The 21727-nt window shown below is 37.4% G+C and overlaps 1 protein-coding gene across 3 annotated transcripts; it reads left to right on the top strand.

The window, feature by feature from the left end:
- Positions 1 to 96: 96 nt before the first annotated feature.
- Positions 97 to 21727, top strand: slc44a4 (solute carrier family 44 member 4). Of its 3 annotated transcripts, none has more exons than XM_044052234.1 (23): positions 97 to 343; positions 7609 to 7657; positions 8695 to 8768; positions 9439 to 9517; positions 9608 to 9707; positions 9802 to 9933; positions 10049 to 10109; positions 10403 to 10523; positions 11370 to 11375; positions 12461 to 12544; positions 13013 to 13125; positions 13516 to 13638; positions 13720 to 13819; positions 14191 to 14283; positions 16062 to 16164; positions 16388 to 16647; positions 17505 to 17599; positions 18488 to 18591; positions 18721 to 18794; positions 19612 to 19682; positions 20328 to 20422; positions 20508 to 20592; positions 21179 to 21727. In XM_044052234.1, the coding sequence occupies exons 1-23, from the start codon at positions 298 to 300 to the stop codon at positions 21289 to 21291; spliced, it is 2181 nt and encodes a 726-aa protein (XP_043908169.1). In that variant the 5' UTR covers positions 97 to 297; the 3' UTR covers positions 21292 to 21727. The 3 variants fall into 3 exon arrangements, with proteins under 3 accessions (XP_043908169.1, XP_043908168.1, XP_043908170.1); XM_044052233.1 differs by having other exon boundaries at positions 98 to 343; positions 11367 to 11375; XM_044052235.1 differs by lacking the exon at positions 11370 to 11375 and having other exon boundaries at positions 98 to 343.

Genomic DNA, 21727 nt, shown 5'->3' with positions numbered 1-21727 from the left:
TTTGACACAGCGCGCAGGTGCTCATCCAAACGTCAGGTGCGCTCGTGACGTTACCGCCTAGTTACAAGTGCCAGGGAGAAAAAAAAAAAAGAGGAGAGATTAGAGAAAAGATTTCCTCACTTAGTTACTGCTGTTGTTCTCTGAGGTCGCGGCGCTGCCGCCGCTGCTGCTTCTGCTGTCCCCGTCTCTGTCTCTGTCCCCGTCCCCGTCTCTGGTTTGAATCAAGTCCTCTGCTCGCGAGCGATTTTACAAGCTGAAGAAGAAAGAGAAGAAAGAGAAGAAAGAGAAGGAGGCGGAATGGGCAAAAAACGAAAAGAGGAGTCAAGCCCGGACTCTGAGTATGGTGAGTTTATCCATGTTGACTAATTAGTTACTTAGTTACCGTAAAGTTACTGGAACTACGACAGCAAACAAACAAACTCCTGCTCGTAAGGAAGGTTGAAGAATTTGGCCAAATGTGATTTATACACAAACAAGTGGGACCACATTTACAGTCGTTAGTGTCCTTGTGTCCTTGTGTCCTACATGTCCGACAGGACAGCAGACGGGTTTGAAACATGCTCACTTTTATGGTGCAAATGAAAGGAATTTAAACAAGAAGTGTTTGGAGCACGGGCGCGCCCACACTCTTCAGGGGCCACAGTTGATCCAGTGATTGTGAGCAGTATCAAAGTATTGTCACATACAGACACTGACATCAGAGTGTCGGAGAGGCTCATCACACATCTGTACTGGATCCATTTGGAGGGAAAGAGAGATTCATATTTGGCATAAAGCATAAAAAATACACAACATGTGTTGCATGTGCAACATTATTTGTAAAATCATTTTGGCATTTAAAAATAAAGAAACTGAAATAGTTTTCCATGTCTCGAAACAAACACCTGACGACAGAAAACACCTCAGCAACAAAGAACAAAGTTTTATTAGTCTACATTTATAGTGTATGTGTCATATTAACAAAGAAGAACTAAGATGCATAAATTATTATTAAAAAATCTGGGACCAGACCCAGAGGAATAAACAATCCTTTTCCATGATTATTACGTCAATAACAGCCTAAACCTGTGATCAGAGGTCACACGTCAGACAAATGTGTAGCTGCTGCTTTAGCCTTCATTTGAATAAATACACAATAGAAACAATGATGGGACAGTCAATGATCAGAGTTTATATTCAGCCATAAGGAAGTCATAGAAGACACGGTTCCAAGTTTACACCTAGTGACTTATTTAGTTGCTTTGTGGATTTTAGAGACGGAAGACAGAGAAGATTGACTTTGAACTATGATGACGACACACTTTTCTGATAATTGGTAACTTTTAGTTTCAACTCACGTCTCAAAATAATCAGCCATTGATGTCTTGATACATTGATTTTGTGATTTATTGCTAGAGTAATCAAGTGGTATGACAGAGTGAAAGTTGAATTTCATGTTTTTCATACGTTTTTTGCAGAAAAAAACCTTTTTCTTGTTCCTCGATTAATAAATCACTCATTTAAATGGTTTCTGTTCAACTTCAGTCATCAGCTCAGAGTTTTAATGTTCACACAGTCATTTCCTCTGTCAGTTAATGTTCACACAGTCATTTTCTTTGTCAGTCAATTAGAGCTGCACGATAAATCGTCAAACAGTCTCGAATCACAAATACACGTGATCTAATTTCTAAATTCTTGTGCGTTTTATTTCATGAGCTCCAGTAACGATATATGAAGCCTTCACATCTCGAGATTCAGTGGAGGTGAAGCTCATCTGCAGTTGAGAGTTTACAAGCAGTGGTTCTGAGTGAGTGCGGCACAGAACATAGGAGAAAGTGTGTGCTAAGGAGAAATACACCAGGGACCAGGTTCTATCACTGATGGAGAAGAAGAAGAAGAACACCAGGTACCAGGTTCTATCACTGATAGAGAAGAAGAAGAACACCAGATACCAGGTTCTATCACTGATGGAGAAGAAGAAGAACACCAGGTAATCAGGTTCTATCACTGATGGAGAAGAAAAACACCAGGTACCAGGTTCTATCACTGATGGAGAAGAAAACACCAGGTTCTATCACTGATGGAGAAGAAGAAGAACACCAGGTACCAGGTTCTATCACTGATGGAGAAGAAGAAAAACACCAGGTACCAGGTTCTATCACTGATGGAGAAGAAGAAGAACACCAGGTACCAGGTTCTACACTGATGGAGAAGAAGGAAAACACAAGGTACCAGGTTCTATCACCGATGGAGAAGAAGAAAACACCGGTACCAGGTTCTATCACTGATGGAGAAGAAGAACACCAGGTACCAGGTTCTGCCACTGATGGAGAAGAAGAAAAACACCAGGTACCAGGTTCTATCACTAATAGAGAAGAAGAAACACCAGGTACCAGGTTCTGCCACCGATGCAGAAGAAGAAAACACCAGGTACCAGGTTCTATCACTGATGGAGAAGAAGAAGCAACACGGCACCAGGTTCTATCACCACAGAGAAGAAGAAAACACCAGGTACCAGGTTCGCCACTGATGGAGAAGAAGAAAACACCAGGTACCAGGTTCTATCACTGATGGAGAAGAAGAAAACACCAGGCACCGGGTTCTGCCACTGATGGAGAAGAAGAAAACACCAGGTACCAGGTTCTATCACTAATAGAGAGAAGAAGAAAACACCAGGTACCAGGTTCTGCCACTGATGGAGAAGAAGAAAACACCAGGTACCAGGTTCTACTACCATAGAGAAGAAGAAAAACACCAGGTACCAGGTTCTATCACTGATGGAGAAGAAGAAAAACACCAGGTACCAGGTTCTATCACTGATGGAGAAGAAGATATGGAGATATTGAGGGATATTCAACTGCAACTTGAAGATGAAGATAGGAAATCAATCAGAGCCGTTGCCCAAACATTGGCCATAGCCAGTACAACCATTTGGAATGTCCTGAAGAAGAAAGAAAGCACTGGTGTACTAAGCAACAGGTTGACCAAGGAAAACATCAGCAGTTGACGACGGAAACATTGTGAGAGCTGTAAAGAAAGACCTTAAAACTGTTAGTGACATCAGCAACAACCTCCAGAGGGCAGGAGTGAAGGTATCACAGAAGACTTCATGAACAAACATACAGAGGCTACACCAGAAGATGCAAACCACTCATTAGCAAGAAGAATAGGAAGGCCAGGCTAGTATTTGCCAAAAAGTACAGAGGTGTGCTTCAGAACGTCTGGGACAAAGTTTTACTGACTGATGAGACAAAGATGAACTTTGACCAAAGTGATGGAAAGGCTAAAGTTTAGAGGAAGACAGGATCTGCTCATGATCCCAGACCCGTGGTGTTTGATCCATACTCTCTGTCGACTGTTGACACTCAGGGAGGTTTTGCAAAGCTCCAGAAAACAAACCCTCCCTGGAAGTAAATGCCAAACTGGGTTTCACATCTCTCTTCAAATAACGTATACAAACACCAGAGACGTGAAATGATGACAAGAGGGCGACTCCAAGTGTCTGAACTCACAGTTTAAAGTTCTAAAATAAAAGAATGAACTCATAGTCCACCTCATGAGGAAGTGGAAATGTTTTTAACAGATTTACTTCCTGATTCATCACCTTAGTGAGAAACTGCTTTTCATTTCCCAACAAAGTTTGAGGATTCTGTTGTGAAACGTGTTCACGAGTGTTACTAATGTTACACACGTTGTGTTACACTCGTTGTGGTTGTTGTTGCAAAGCGATGACCAAAGAACTGTAGAATATTTCTATCAGTCTTAAAATACACATACCTTTCATGTCAGATAACACCTGCTTTATTTTTAGGCTTTTTAATGTTTACTGCAGGAAATGTACGTGTGTTACAATGACATTAACTGTAAATATGGTCAAATTCTGCGATAACACAAGTAATTAGGCTTAAAATCAAAGAAGTTACTTTTAATTTTGTCAATTCTATGTATTTTTTAATCAATTTATAACATTATATTAAGTGTATTTTAGGCAACAGCTTTTAAAACCAGGCCACAGAGATCACAAATATCAAAGAGATTACAAATATGACAGATCACAGAGATTACAAATATCACAGAGATCACAAATATGACAGAGATTACAAATATCACATATCGCAGAGATTACAAAAATCACAGAGATTACAAATATCACAGAGATTACTAAGATTACACAGAGATCATAGAAACCTTATCACAATATGACAATATCCAAAATCTAATGTCTGATGTCACAACATATATATATATTTGTTTATATTAGAACTGTAGAGTGTACGGCACTAATTAACCAGGCCATCTTTTCTTCTCACACAATATATAACTGGTTTGTCCAGTATTCATTCAGTCATTCATTCATTTAGTAATCCAGTCATTCAGTCATTTAGTCATTCACTCACTTCTCCTAATCTTTCTTTTCGGTGCCTCACGATTCTATTACGATCCGTTTAGAAAACGATAATTGATCTTTTTTGAAAGTCTTCGTCTCGGTGTGCGATCATTCACTCAAGACTATTTTAAACAAGAGTTTCATTCATTTTCATTATCTTTTCTTAAACTAATGGAAATATGTGTAAACTGCAAAGAACCAAAAGTCTTTTTTTGTTGTTTTTTTTCATCCATCATTCCTTCAGTCTCTCATATTACGCAGCAGCGACAGAAAAACCTGTTCCTTGTTCTGCGTCACTAACTCCTCTGCAGCCGAGGTCATCTGATGACCTTCACCTTTTTTAGATTCTGCAAACACCACTTATAAAAATGTCTTTCTATAACTGCTCTGAGGTTCAGGGTTTAAAGGTTTAAAGTGTTCCTACAAATGTTTATGGGAGCATAAAACAGAGTGTCCTTATAGGTCCTATACAGTATTGTCCACAGAGCTGAAATCTGACACTGGTGGCATTACACATTACCCTCATATCTGTTTCCTGGTTTACTCTCTCACACACACACACACACACACACACTCAAATATGACCTATTAAAGATAGAACTGTGTCATGGCTTCTCTGGCCATTGTATTAGATACACAGGACACCTGGTGTGATGAGCTCTTCTGCTGTAGCCAAGTGTGTCATGTTGTCATGTTGTCATGTTGTCTTCTGTGGACTAAAGCAAACAATATCCTGACGGATGAAGTTTTGAAGTCAAGCTGGTGTTGAATATTCATGGTGCTACAACGTTACTGACTGTATTATCACAATATGCCAATCACTAAGGTTCAGCATTGGTTTACTGATAATTCACTGTACAAACACACCTAACAATGAATTCTTATTTATTTATTTATTATTTGTGTCTTGTATGAACAAGTTTAAAACCAGAATGAACTGAACTTTCTTCAACATTTACTCGGGAGCAAAACTCACAATCTGACATTGTATTTTGTTTCGTGTCAAACATTTTTCTTGCACTTTTACTTCACGTTGGTCTTTGTCGCTCTTTCTTGTTCTCGTTCTCTCAAATGACCGAGTCTGGAGGTTTTTAACAGGAATTCCTCTGTTAAATAAACATAAACATAGATGACAGCAATTCATGTTTCCTCTGGCATCAACAAGGCATTTTCATCCAAATCCGTGCTGTTCACTGGATATTTTCTCTTTACTGGATCATTGTGTGTCACTTCAATCATCTTTCTCCCCCCATACGTTGAGTTGCTGCTCTGTGATTGGCTGATTAGATTAGATTAGATTAGATTAGAGATATGGTCTGAGATTTTATATATATATATGTATGTATGTGTGTGTGTGTGTGTGTGTGTGTGTGTGTGTATATATGTATATATATGTATGTATATGTGTATATATATATGTGTGTATATATGTATGTGTATATATGTATATATGTGTATATATGTATGTAAATAGTGATGTAATACATACATATATATATATATATATATATATATGTATGTGTGTGTGTGTGTGTGTGTGTATATATATATATACATATATGTGTATATATGTGTATATATGTATGAATATGTGTATATATATGTATGTGTATGTATATATGTATGTGTATGTATGTGTATATCTATGTATGTGTATATGTATATACACACACATATATGTGTATATGTGTGTATATATGTATATATTTGTGTGTATGTATGTATATATGTATATGTGTATATATGTATGTATATATGTATGTATGTACATATATATATATATATATATATATATATATATATATAAATATATACACATATACATATATACACACATATATGTATATATATATGTATATGTGTATATGTGTGTGTATATATGTGTATGTATGTATGTGTATGTATATGTATATATGTATGTATGTATGTATATACATGTGTGTGTATGTATATATATATATATATATATATATATATATATATATATATATATATATATACATACATGTATATAAAATCTCAGACCATATCTCTAATACCTAATCTAGGCATCTCTGTACCTAATAAAGTGGCCCGTAAGTGTTTTTGTAAGTGTGTGTGTGTCTTACTGGATCCTGTATGAGCGTCTGTATCCTCCTCTAAACTCCTGACGCTGACTGTGTTGACTCACATGTGCTGCTATTCAAATATTCAAACGAGTGCTCAGGGTACAGTTGCTCCAGTAAAGACGGAGTGTCTCTGCTGAAGTCTCTGTCGCTGTGGAACAATCACAACAACACACACATGTTATTATTTGTGTCAGGAAAAAATTAGTTTAAAATTGAGTTTAGCTGAAATGTAGCTGAAAACACGCGAGGCCATTCTTTCAAAACCCTTTTTACTGCTGTTTGTTCTGTAGTAAATAAAAAAAGCAGAGTCTCCTCAGGGCGTTTTCACCCATGATCACTTTTCGTGTCCACGCTGTCTTGTGTCCCAATAAGCAGCTCTGTCCTTCGTGTGGACGCTGTGTTTGTACTAACTGTGGCGTGAGAGTCTAGAAATCTACAGGTCATTGTTGATGGATTAATTCTCCATTATCAGAACGTGAACGTTGCACTGGTGATTATTTAGCAGCTCTATGACGAGAAATAATCAGCGTACGAAACAATTGTGATTAAAGAAATGTTGATATTGTGTGGGCGTGGCCTCAAAGACTTCCTGTGTGTCAGGAAAATGCAGCAGAGACGAGTCGAGCCTCGACGTTTCTACTCAGATTTTCATGTTCTTTAAATTCAAATTTCATTCAAATAACTTGAAAGTGAGTGTTTCACCCTCAGCTGTGAGTGAACATTGACTGACGAAGAAAGAGTGTGTGTGTGTGTGTGTGTGTGTGTGTGTTCCTGGAAACGATGGTGACACTTTTCACAGTTGTGTAATAAAACCTCTTCTCTCACAGTAATTATACTGTAAAGTTTTATTGATTTACAATCTCATTCATAAACAACATCAGATTTCTTTTTTCTTATTTGAAGATTCATTTTAGAATAATAAACACTTTCACGTCGAGATTCTGGATATTTGTCGTTGTTATTGTGGTACAATTTTACACTCCCCAAGGTCATGAGAGTTTGAGAACCCTGTTATTTTCTATGTCTTCTTTCATATTTCCATAAGTTCATGTAATCCTCGTTCCTGTTGGACACCACAGTATAAAAGTTCAAGTTTAAAAAGTTTAAAAATAGACTTTCTTTTCTCTTTTCCAGGAGAACCTGCTCAGTTTGACCAGGACTTCAGAGGACCCATACACAAAAGGTGAGTGAGGGGGTTTGTGATGAACTGGTTGTGTAGGTCTCTGTGTCTTTATGTCTCTGTGTCTTTATGTCTCTGTGTCTTTGTGTCTCTGTGTCTCTGTGCTTCTTTACACATGTGTCTCTCTGTGTCTCTGTGTCTTTGTGTCTCTGTGCTTCTTTACACTGCAAGTTCTCTGTGTCTCTGTGTTCTGTGCTTTACACATGTCTCTCTGTGTCTCTGTGTCTTTGTTGTCTCTCTGTGCTTAATAACGTGTCTCTCTGTGTTTGTCTGCTTTACACATGTGTCTTCTGTGTCTCTGTGTCTTGAAATTTCTGTGCTTTCTTACATCGTGTGGTAAGTCTCTCTTTGTCTCCTTTTGTGTTTCTGTGTTTCTTACACGCGGTGTCTCTCTCTGTGTCTCTGTGTTCTCTGTGCTTCTTTACACATGTGTCTCTGTGTTTTTACATGCGGTGTCTCTCTCTGTGTCTCTGTGTTTTTTACACGTAGTGTCTCTCTCTGTGTTCTTGTGCTTCTTTTTACACATGTGTCCCTGTGTTCTGTGTCTCTGTTTACACGTGTGTTCCTCTCTCTGCCCTGTGCTCTTTTACACGCAGCCCCTCTCTTGTGTTCTTGTGCTTTTACATGGTGTCTCTCTCCTCTGTGTCTCTGTGCTTCTTACACGCGGTAAGTCTTCTGTGTTCTGTGTTTTACACGGTAAGTCTCTCTGTGTCTCTGTGCTTCTTTTACACGCAGTGTCTTCTCTGTGTCTCTGTGCTTGTTTACACGTGTCTTCTCTGTGTCTCTGTGCTTGTTTACACGGTGTCTCTGTGTTCTGTGCTTGTTTCTTTTACACGTGTCTCTGTAGTCGCTTCGTGCTTCTTTACACGCGGTGTTCTCTGTGTTTTTGTGCCCTTCTTTTACACGCAGGCTTGTCTCTCTTTGTGTCTCTGTGCTTGTTTACACGTGTGTCTCTCTGTGTCTCTGTGCTTGTTTACACGTGTGTCTCTCTGTGTCTCTGTGCTTGTTTACACGTGTGTCTCTCTGTGTCTCCTCCTCAGAAGCTGCACTGATATTATCTGCTGTGGCCTGTTCTTGGCCGTCCTCCTCGGATACATCGTCGTCGGGATTTTAGGTGAGAACAACAATTCTATACACCGGTGATATTATTTCAGAACATAGTTTGGTAAAGATAATAGTTTCACTTTAGTTCATTATGTTCCCATTTAGATTTTTATGAATTAAAAAGACAATTCAACAGCGTGTTGTGCAGTCAGTGCTTTGTGGCAGGTGATGTCTGCTGGTTCTGGTTCTTTTTGAGGGAATTCACTTTGAACCAGAAGACTACGTCCATTTAGAACATAAAGGTCTTCAGTTCCACACAGGAAACTTGCTCTTATGATTTCATGCTTGTTTGTGTTGCTTGTTCGTTAAGTCAGTGTTTTTAATATAATTTAAGATAATGGAAATAACTGAACATGATCCTTGAAAGTGCTTGAATGTGGTCTCTGAGATACAGTGAGTAAAGGTTCCTCCTGTCACGCAGATGTCTTGCGCCCTCTTGTGGTTGGGACACACGTCATATTACACCAAGTTATTGAAAATGACCAGAATAACTGGATTTCTATATAAAAGGATTTGTAATCATAGAAAATGGCTAAAGGTCGTTGGAAATAATGAAAAGCAACTGAATAGAAGAAAAAATAAGAATAGGCATAATCCTAACTCGTTGCAGTTGTTTCCAAAGAGATTTTACATCACTGACTTTATTCTTTTCTTATCTCTGTGTGTGTGTTCCCTCACAGCGTGGCTCTACGGCGATCCTCGACATGTTCTTTATCCTAGAAACTCGGCCGGGTTTTTCTGTGGCATTGAGAAATACAAGTAATTAAATCTAAACAGTGCAACATGCGTACGAGTCGTTTAATGTATAACAAAACAAATTTATTAAAGAATGATGTCTTCTTCCCTCAGAGACAAACCCAATCTGTTTTACTTTGACATCCTCAAATGTGCCACATCAATCAATATTATGGCATCTGCTCTCAACGGGTTACAATGTCCGACCACACAGGTTTGATCTTCTTAATCATACTCATTTAAACACATTTGTCATTGAATTTTCTATTAATGTTAATAAACAATGCCTTTTTCATACAAACCCATAGGTGTGTGTGGAAAAATGTCCTTCTGAATTCTGGGCTGTCGGAGTTCTAGATTATTTACCAGCAGTAAAGCCAGTGGATGTTTTTAATCCAGAGTACTGTGTTCAGACCATAGACCTGGAAAACACTGAGCTGGTACGTCTCACTCTCTCACTCTCTGCTCAAAGAGCTTTTCATGTTGTTGTTGTTGTTGTTGTTGTTGTTGTTGGCAGCAGGAGAGTAACCCATGGTCATTTCAACATGTTAACAGACTGTGAAACAGATCGTGGATAAAGAGCTGTGTCCTTTCTTCCACGTGCCTACGACACCTGGTGAGTGCAAACGCTTGTACACAGGAAATACACATTTTAATAACAATACATGTTATTTTAAAAGAAATCCATGGATTTACAGAAATAATATATGATAATAGAATGACTTTGTTTGAATGAAGTTTGTTCTGTGTCAGACATAATAAATAATTATAATAAAATAAATAAAATAATTCTCTGAGTGACGAGATACTTGCGTATCATAGTAAATGCTTTTGTCTATGTATTCAGTGATGACGGCTCATGATGCAAAGTGATGAGGTTTTGATGATGTTGTCTGTGTGTGTGGTCAGTGTTGGGCAGATGTTTGCCTGATGTTGGCGCTCTGGCCAACATTCCTCCAACTTTCTCCAGTGTTGAAGGTTTACCCGCGTCACTCAACGACACCGTCAACCTCATCAAGAACGGCACCGGGTGAGAGACAGTACATTCATCCACACGTTCATCCACACATTCACGTTCATCCACACGTTCATCCACGTATTCCGCGTTCTGCATCCACCTGCGCGTTAAGCGTTCATCCACCGCGTTCCATCCACCGTTCACATTCATCCGTTCCGTTCACCCGCACATTCACCCACCGTTCATGTTCATCCCTGCGTTAAGCGCGTTCATCCACACGTTCATCCACCGCGTTCACGTACATCCGCGTTTATCCCTGCGTTCACATTCATCCCACCGTTCGTTCATCCACCGCGTTCGCGTTCATCCACCGCGTTCACATTCATCCACGCGTTGCGTTCGCATCCACCGTTCACGTTCATCCACACGTTCACATTCATCCACATGATTGCGTTCATCCACGTTTCCGCATTCACCCTGCGTTTATCCACCGTTCACATTCATCCACTGCGTTGGCGTTAAACCACTGCGTTAGCGTTCATCCTGCGTTAGCGTTCATCCACGTTCCGCGTTCATCCCTACGTTCATTCATCCACATGTTCCGTTCATCCACATTCATTCACACCCCACGTTTGTCACGTTTCCCATTCATCCACCGTTCGGCGTTCATCCACCGTTCCGCGTTCATCACCGCGTTCACCCGCACATTCACACCTGCGTTCCGCACGTTCATCCACACGTTCGCATTCACCCACACGTTCATGTTCACCCACACGTTCATGTTCATCCACACGTTCACGTTCATCCACACGTTCACTTAAACGTCCAGGGTGTAACAAATACAGTGACAGTGCAGAGATCAACATACACATCAAACATTTGACTAATCACTTTGTTTCTCCTCCTCATCAACAGCAGCACAAAGTCAGTGGTTTTGTGAGTTTGTGTTTTCCTGTAGTGTAGTAGCAGCTTGTAGTAGTATGTTGTAGTAGTAGCAGCACGTAATAGTATCTTCTAATGGTATGTTGTTGTAGTATCTTGTAATGGTATGTTGTAGTAGTATGTTGTTTTAGTAACTGGTAGTAGTTTGTTGTAATAGTTTGTTGTAGTAGTATGTTGTTTTAGTATTTGGTAGTATTATGTTGTAGTAGTATGTTGTTTTAGTATGTAGTAGTATGTGGTAGTATTATGTTGTAGTAGTATGTTGTTTTAGTATGTAGTATGTGGTAGTATTATGTTGTAGTATGTTGTTTTAGTATGTAGTAGTATGCGGTGGTATTATGTTGTAGTATGTTGTTTTAGTATGTAGTATTATGTTGTAGTATTATGTTTTAGTATGTAGTATTATGTTGTAGTAGTATGTGGTGATAGTAGTTTTCCTCTGTCTGGGCTCTAACTTTCTCACGTGTCTTGCTTTATTTATCATTGAGGGCTAATGAGCAACTAATGATTCTTTACATATAATAGAATGTCAGGAAATATTGAAGAACGCTGACTCGTGTTTTTCAAACCTCAAAATGATGACGTTCTCGATCGTCTTGTTTTATCCAAAAACCAAAACTCGTCAGTCTTAAGTTGGAGTCAGTTGGAGATTCTGGAAAAGGTTATGAAGAGGAAAAAAATGCTCCAGAAAAAGATCTCCCACTCTACCTTTAATGATTTCTTTGTTAATGGAGCAAAGAAACCAGAAAATATTCACATTTAAGGAGCTGAAAAACATGATTAATGTAGTCATCGACTCATTGTTGCAGCCCTGGTGTCATTAACGCTGTAGTGGAGAGGAAATAGTTATTTTTTTAATTCAAATAAATGTCTTTGTAATGTAGATTTGACCTCTTTTCCACTACATGGCTGTTTTGTTTACTCTTTTCTTCTGAACGCTCAGTAACAGTGAGAGCATGGATCGAAGTGTGTGAAGATTTGGATTATCCTCTAGAACTGCGTCACACTTGTCCTGCGTTTGTTTGCTCGTTAAAGTGTCTCACCACAGCTCATGTTTGTCTCATTAGTGACCTTGTGAATGGTTTCAATGCCAAAGAGCTCGGCGTCCAAATCTTTGAGGATTTTGCGTCGTCATGGCCGTGGATCCTCATGTGAGTTGGTGCAGAAACACGCCTCACACTGACACTTACATTCAAACATACACATCGAAATGAGCTTTTGAGATAGTTCTGAAACTAGAATCATGTCACATGTTTTATATTTAATGCTTTAAACTCTTATATACATATACAACTCTTTGTTGTTATGTGCAACACATGTCCATTTTCATAATTGATCATTTCAAATCTTTCATATCTCGTCAGCCTGTGTTAAAACTGCAGTGTGTAACTTATAATAAATACAATAAAATAAATGTCTCCACATGACACTGCCCCACTGTGTTTGTCACTATAGAAGTGTTTACATCTCGTGTTGCCCGGCAACATTCACATGCTGCACACAGGAAGTGATTTGTTTTGTGTCCACACACAAGGAGATGGTTGTTTGCAAAAGTTTCACAAGTGAATCTGAAATAATAAAAATAATTCTATTGAGTAAAGATGTTCTTTTCTTCTTAGTGGTCTGTTAATAGCCATGCTGGTCAGTATGCTGTTCCTGCTGCTGCTCAGATTCACAGCTCCAGTGATGGTGTGGCTGCTCATAGTCGGCGTCCTGGCTGCAGGAGCTTATGGTAACCACATCCATCCATGCACACACACACACACACACACACACACACACACAAGTGCTTTGTATGAAACTCACCACCTGTACTGGACCGGTTTTGGTTGTAATTGCTGGACATAGAAAAAAGCCAAATGTGATACGATGTGTCGAGTGTTAATATCACATGAATGCTTCATTATTCACCCGAAGCCACTGGCGTCATTACTCACTGTGGTGTGTGAGTGTTTCACAGGTGGATCTTAATACTCCAACGAGGAACTAGTGATAGCTACACACACCTGCAACCAGGTTCCTATTAGAATTAGAGTTGCCTTGAATGCCTTGATTGAATTCCTTGTGATGTTTATTCTAAGTTTATTCTAGCTTGTGATGTGTTGGAGTGTTTGTCTGGTAGGAATATGGCACTGCTACTGGGAGTACGATAACTACAAGAAACAATCTGCCTCCATCTCTGACATCGGTTTCACCACCAACTTCAACGTTTACCTGCAGGTCAAAGAAACGTGGCTGGCTTTTTGTGAGTGTCATTAACATTTCCTTCATTTTTCTTGACTGTGTGGTTATTTAATGTCTTCATTTTTATCTGTATCCTCCTCAGTGATTATCATCTCTGTGGTCGAGGCCATCATCCTCCTCACCCTCCTCTTCCTCCGGACCAGAATCCTCATCGCCATTGCTCTCCTCCAGGAGTCCAGCAAGTGAGTGACATCATGTCGGCTGAGTTCTATGTCAGTCGCTATATTAGGGAGAATGAACTGTGCAACTGTGTCTGCTAACAAAGACATGTCACACTCTTAATAACAAGGTCTTTATGTGAACACTAAAGTACAACTAAGTGTTGACTTTTTATTTTTTCAGTAAATAAAAACAAAATCTTAAGAAAATGGATTAAAGTAAACAAGCATGCGCGTTCAAATAATAGACATTAAGGAAATAATGGTGTTTTTGTCAGGATGTTTTCACTCACACACAATTCTGTTTTTATAATCATTATTTCTATCACTTAGTGAAAATGTATAGATGATGTGTGTGTGTGTGTGTGTGTGTGTGTGTGTGTGTGATGTCACAGGGCGATCAGTCACATGATGTTTGCTCTGCTCTACCCTCTGGTCACCTTCGTCCTCCTGCTGGTGTGTGTGACTTACTGGGTCTCCACTGCTTTGTATCCTTTAACTTCATGTACATTATGCGTGTGTGTGTGTGTGTGTGTGTGTGTATACGTCCACAGATACAACGATCATATCTTGTCTCATGTCACCATATATACTGTGTTATAATATCCATATATACTGTAGATATAATATCATATAGATGTAGATATAATATCATATAGATGTAGATATAGTATCATATAGATGTAGATATAATATCATATATACTGTAGATATAATATCATATAGATGTAGATATAATATCATATAGATGTAGATATAGTATCATATAGATGTAGATATAATATCATATAGATGTAGATATAATATCATATAGATGTAGATATAGTATCATATAGATGTAGATATAATATCATATAGATGTAGATATAGTATCATATAGATGTAGATATCATATAGATGTAGATATCATATAGATGTAGATATAATATCATATAGATGTAGATATAATATCATATAGATGTAGATATAGTATCATATAGATGTAGATATCATATAGATGTAGATATAATATCATATATACTGTAGATATAATATCATATATACTGTAGATATAATATCATATAGATATAGATATAATATCATATATACTGTAGATATAATATCATATATATAGAGATAATATCATATAGATAGATATAGTATCATATAGATGTAGATATAATATCATATATACTGTAGATATAATATCATATATACTGTAGATATAATATCATATAGATGTAGATATAATATCATATAGATGTAGATATAATATCATATATACTGTAGATATAATATCATATAGATGTAGATATAATATCATATAGATGTAGATATAATATCATATATACAGATATAGTATCATATAGATGTAGATATAATATCATATAGATGTAGATATAATATCATATAGATGTAGATATAATATCATATAGATGTAGATATAGTATCATATAGATGTAGATATAGTATCATATAGATGTAGATATAATATCATATATACTGTAGATATAATATCATATATGTAGATATAATATCATATAGATATAATATCATATCATATATACTGTAGATATAATATCATATAGATGTAGATATAATATCATATAGATGTAGATATAATATCATATATACTGTAGATATAATATCATATATACTGTAGATATAATATCATATAGATGTAGATATAGTATCATATAGATGTAGATATAGTATCATATAGATGTAGATATAATATCATATAGATGTAGATATAATATCATAGTAGATATAATATCATAGATGTAGATATAGTATCATATAGATGTAGATATAATATCATATAGATGTAGATATAATATCATATATACTGTAGATATAATATCATATAGATGTAGATATAATATCATATAGATGTAGATATAGTATCATAGATGTAGATATAGTATCATATAGATGTAGATATAGTATCATATATACTGTAGATATATCATATAGATGTATAATATCATATAGATGTAGATATAATATCATATATACTGTAGATTTAATATCATATAGATGTAGATATAGTATCATATATACTGTAGATTAGATGTATAATATCATATAGATGTAGATATAATATCATATATACTGTAGATATAATATCATATATACTGTAGATATAATATCATATAGATGTAGATATAATATCATATAGATGTAGATATAGTATCATATAGATGTAGATATAATACCCATACGTTGTCCAGTCCTCCTCTGTAATCAAACTGTAATCAGTGATTTCTTAAACTAATGAATGTAGATATTTAGCCACTTCTGGAATTCCAGTCTACAAAGTCGTGGCTCTCAACTCCTCGTTGAGCGACTGTAAGGACATTAACGGCACAGTGGACTGTGACCCTCAGGTGAGTGAGCAGAGAAGACTGTTATTATGGTCTGGATATCAGGCTTTGAAAATTATTGTCAGATAGGGACGAACATCTGCCCTGATGTGACAGCAGATCAGACATCGACAAAAAGTCCAGTATTGTGCATCCCTCAAAAACTGTATTTCAATATTTGTGGTTGTGATCATCTCAGAGTCTATGTTGTCCTCCTCCTCCTCCTCCTTCTCCTCCTCCTCCTCAGAACTTCAACTCTTCAGATTACCCAGGATGCCCCTCGGCCAGCTGCATCTTCATCAATTACAACAACGAGGGTCTTTTGCAGAAGAACCTCTTCTACCTGCAGATCTACAACGCGGTGGCTTTTCTCTGGTGTGTCAACTTTGTCATTGCTCTGGGTCAGTGCACGCTGGCCGGAGCCTTTGCCTCTTACTACTGGGCCTTCACCAAACCAGACGACATCCCCATGTGCCCGGTGTGGGGCGGCTTCATCCGCGCGCTCAGGTAACTCCATTGGCCTCTCTTACGTTACTGCACGAGACAATGTTCTACAGAGGGTAAATGTACAGTATTTCTATATATATACATATATATATATATATATAATGCAGATAATCAGATATTTTATTCAGACAAAGCTGTTTGTGACATTCATAAAATAGGTGTATTTATAATCCTCTGTTATTCCAGTGCAGATTAATGTACAGGACATGCTCACTGACTGCACTTCCTTCCTTTGTTGCTAGGGGGTGCAATAGAGCTACACAAGCACAGTTAGTGCCTCCAAATAACAGTTAGAGAAAGTGAATGACATTAGTGTCCCTGCTCCAAACTGAAATGTGATTTTACACTTTTATTACTTTGTTACTTTGTAAGTAAAGCTAGATGCACACTGTGCTTTCGCGTGTGTATATATATGTATATATATGTACATGTATATATGTATATGTATATATGTGTATATATATATATATATATATATATATATATATGTATATATATACACATATATACATATGTGTATATAGATATATATGTATATATACATATACATATGTGTATATAATATGTATAATCATGCTACATTTACTTTATGTCTTTATGTTGTAGTGGTCTTGTGTGATGTGGCTTGAACTGTAAAGTTTATATACAGTGTGTGTTGTTATTTCATTTATTCACTCTTGCATATTGTGACACAGATGTAAATACTGTTGTGTCTTGTACTTTTTGCAGTTTGTGAATCTCTGTTATTGTATTGTAATCTCTGTTATTGTATACAATACAATATATACAATATATTGTATTGTTTGGAGTACGTCTGATTTCACCTTTTTTAAATGTTTTATTTTATATATTTTCAGATACCATGTGGGTTCCTTGGCCTTCGGTGCTTTAATCCTGACCCTGGTGCAGATCGTGAGGATCATTCTGGAGTATATTGACCACAAAACCAGAGGTGAGGCTGATGAGTCATCACGAGAATATTGTGTATTTTATTTTCTTATTTTTCTATGAAAAACTCCCCTGTTTATTTGCCTAATGTGACCCTTGATAAGACACTAAAGAGCAGCAGCAGCAGCATGTGAATGAATGAACAGCTAAATCTGCAGTGTTGAGTAGAGCTGGGCAATATATGGATAATAAATCTATATTCAATATATAGATTGTGATATGAGACAAGATATGGTCTTCGATTTTGGATATCGTTTCATATGATAAAGCATCTGTGATGACTGTAATAAGTGTATTTTAATAAGTAGATGTTTTAATTTACTGTTTATTTACTGTGTATTTACAATTTGTTGTCACTACAATGAGAAGCACAAAATCTTTTTACAGCTTTATCACAATACAGCTGTAAAAAGGTATTATATATATATACTATATATATATATATATACAGTGTGTGTGTATATATATGTGTGTATTTGTATATATATGTGTGTATGTATATATATATATATATATATATATATATATATGTGTATATATTAATATGGTAACTAAAGTATAAGTAAAAGTATATATTGATTAATAAAAAAGTTCCATATGACTCAGCCCTTGTGTACAGTGACAAAAGTGGTTATGAAAAGTAGAAAAACATTGTTTGTTAAAGTTTAGTCAGTGTTTTCATTCCCCCAACTCTGTATTTCTACTTCACAAAAGTGAATCCATGAATATTACAGCTCCACCCATTCACTGAATGTAGAGATGAATGTCGTAGAAAAAGTAGCAAACGTCTCTTCTCCTTCTTCTTGTTTTTGTTCTCCTCCTCGTCGTCCTCGTCCTCCTCCTCGTCCTCGTCGTCCTCCTCCTCCTCCTCCTCCTCCTCCTCCTCTTGTAGCGGCACAGAATCCAGTGGCACGTTTCATACTGTGCTGCATGAAGTGCTGCCTCTGGTGTCTGGAGAAGTTCATCAAGTTCCTCAACAGGAACGCTTACATCATGGTGAGCTCAGTTTTGAAGTGGTCACTCTTCTCTCCACTAATATCTCTGCAAGAAAATGCTTGATTCTTCTTACTGTGACTGTCGAGTTCACACAGAATATTATGACATGATCTGTTCTTTCTCTGACAGATTGCCATTTACGGGAAAAACTTCTGTGTCTCAGCCAAAAATGCTTTTAAGCTGCTCATGAGAAATGTGATAAGGTTTGTGTTAAAGTCGTCAAGATTCCATCTTATCTGTGTAATAGGTTGTTTAAGTTTATTAAATGCAATGTTAAGGTCAAACAAAGTTTTATCAGTGACAACTTGGACACTTTCTTCCATTCACTCATTCACTTCCATTTTCTATCACATATGTTTCATCCGGCTAGTGTCGTTGGGAATAGAACCCCCAACCTTCCAGTTGAAAGACGATTCCCTCTACCACTGAGCTACCGTTGCCTTCATGTTCACTCACAGCTGCTGCTGTTCTTTCACTGCGACAGCTCCAATTGTACTGGATACAACAAAGTAACTCGAGTAAAAGTGAATGAAAGGAAAAAGGCTTATTGTTACTGTGTAGTGGTGTGAGACATGTGTCCTGTAGACATGTGTCATGTACTGTATGTCTACATGACACATCTCTACACATTAGAGATGTGTCATGTACTGTATGTCTACATGACACATCTCTACACATTAGAGATGTGTCATGTACTGTATATCTACATGACACAGCTCTACACATTAGAGATGTGTCATGTACTGTATGTCTACATGACACAGCTCTACACATTAGAGATGTGTCATGTACTGTATGTCTACATGACACAGCTCTACACATTAGAGATGTGTCATGTAGACATGACTCATGACAGTTCCTCAGGGGCGATGGATGTTGGATGGATGTCACTAGAGCTTTGAATCTCAAGGACGAGAACATGTGAAGCTGAACATCTTATCTCTCTTAAGTGCATTAGTTGTATTTGCATGTGATACAGTGAATGGTGTTGTGTGTGTGTTTGTGTGTGTGTTGTTTCAGGGTGGTGGTGCTGGATAAAGTGACCGACCTGCTGCTGTTCTTTGGGAAACTGCTGGTGGTTGGAGGAGTTGGTAAGAATGACAACAGAAGAGTTTCACACGTGTAAAAAAACACACAGCATGCTGGCTTTGATCAGTCACTTTTAGAGACTAGTGACTCAGACTCAATGATTCAGACTCAGTGACTCAGACTCAGTGACTCTCAGACTCAGTGACTTCAGACTCAGACTCAGTGACTCAGACTCAGTGACTCTCAGACTCAGACTCTCAGACTCAGACTCAGTGACTCTCAGACTCAGTGACTCAGACTGACTCAGTGACTCTCAGACTCAGTGACTCAGACTCAGACTCTCTCAGACTGACTCAGACACTCAGGACTCTCTCAGACTCAGAGACTCAGTGACTCAGACTCGGACTCTCAGACTCAGACTCAGACTCTTCAGAGTGGACTCAGTTCAGACTCTTTGGGCAGATTCTCAGAGACTCAGTTCAGGACTCTTTTTGGAGCTGTTTGGTTCTATGTTGTTTTTGTTTGGTTGAAGTTTTCCTCTTTTCAGGCTTTTCCTCCTGACTGACTCTCAGACTCAGAGACTCAGACTCATTGACTCTCAGACTCGGAGCTGTTTGATGTTTTCCACATAGTTTCACAATCAGGAGGTTGGTGCGTGCATTTCTATGTGTTTATAACTGTTTATAACTGAAGTTTTTTCTTTCCAGGTGTATTATCCTTCTTCTTCTTCTCTGGACGAATCCTGTTACCAGGCAAAGATTTCCGCGCTGAAACCCTCAACTATTATTGGATGCCAATAATTGTAATTCAAGCATGACATTCAGATGAATTGAGTTTTTTGGGACTCAAACCTGTGTTAGACCTGGCTTTGTTGTCTTGTTTTATAGACGGTGGTGTTTGGTAGCTACTTCATAGCTCATGGATTCTTCAGTGTGTACAACATGTGTGTGGACACACTCTTCCTCTGCTTCTGTGAGTATACATTTACACACAGGTGACACATCACTGTTGTATTAGGCATATTTCACCGTTGGAAAGATGAATGTCTATTAAATCTGGGTCATCTACGTAGTAGAAATGTCAAATAATATTTGAAGCAAGTGCCTTCTTGGCCGAGAAAGGCAGAGAAATGGCATTTTGGCTCATGTAGATTCTCAGTTTACTCTGTTAGCAAAGATGACAACGTGTTTCAAGTCTCATCCCCCTATGGGTGAGTCTAAAAAGTGCTGAACTGGGGTTGAAGTTTCAAACCTTGAACTGACGTTTGAAAATTAGACAGGGAAAAACTTTTTTTTTTACAACTCAAGCACAATTTTTAAAACAATACTACTGCTATTCTATCAATACAAAGTCACATGCAAATCGGTGAAGTATTCCTTTAAGTGGGTTTTGATTGTCATTGAAAATGTAGCCCAAGCATTGTCCTGACCTGGTCCGTCTGTCTGTCTGCCTCTGGGTATAGACGCTCCATTTACACACACACACACACACTGACTAAAATAGGATTAAATTTACAGTAAAGCGGTGACTGTAAATGAAGTGTGTGTGTTTGTCACAGTGGAAGACTTGGAGCGAAACGATGGCTCTCCAGACAAACCGTACTTTATGTCCAAAAACCTCATGAAAATCCTCAACAAATCCAACAAGGGACAGAATAAAGGGAAGGACTGAAGATCAACGCTGAGTCTCACACTTTCAGGATAAACTCTTATGTTTTACTCGTTTACTGATTTGCTAATTTTGCACTTTGTAGTTGGAATTGTTTTTACTGTGTGATGAGTGGACATAAGGACGATGATGTTATTTTATCTTCGATTCTAAACGAATGATTCTTTTAATTTATCATTATGTGATGTGTCCTTTAGTTAAAACAGCTTTGGACGTTGATTTTAGGTTTTACTCGTCTTTTATTGTTCGACATCTTCAGATGAAGCAAAAAAACATTTTGTAATAATTTCAGTTCATTATATATTTCTACTGTCAAAGACGTTTTATAAATACAAATGATTTTATTAATAATATTGAATCTATGTAAATATAAATAAATGAGTGGACAGTGGGTATGTGTATCACTCTCATCACTTGCATAAATCACTTCACACCGACA

The sequence above is a fragment of the Solea senegalensis genome, linkage group LG20 (genome assembly GCF_019176455.1).
Source record: "Solea senegalensis isolate Sse05_10M linkage group LG20, IFAPA_SoseM_1, whole genome shotgun sequence".
NCBI classification, from domain to species: Eukaryota; Metazoa; Chordata; class Actinopteri; order Pleuronectiformes; family Soleidae; genus Solea; species Solea senegalensis.
This window is presented reverse-complemented; position numbering and strand designations above follow the sequence as displayed.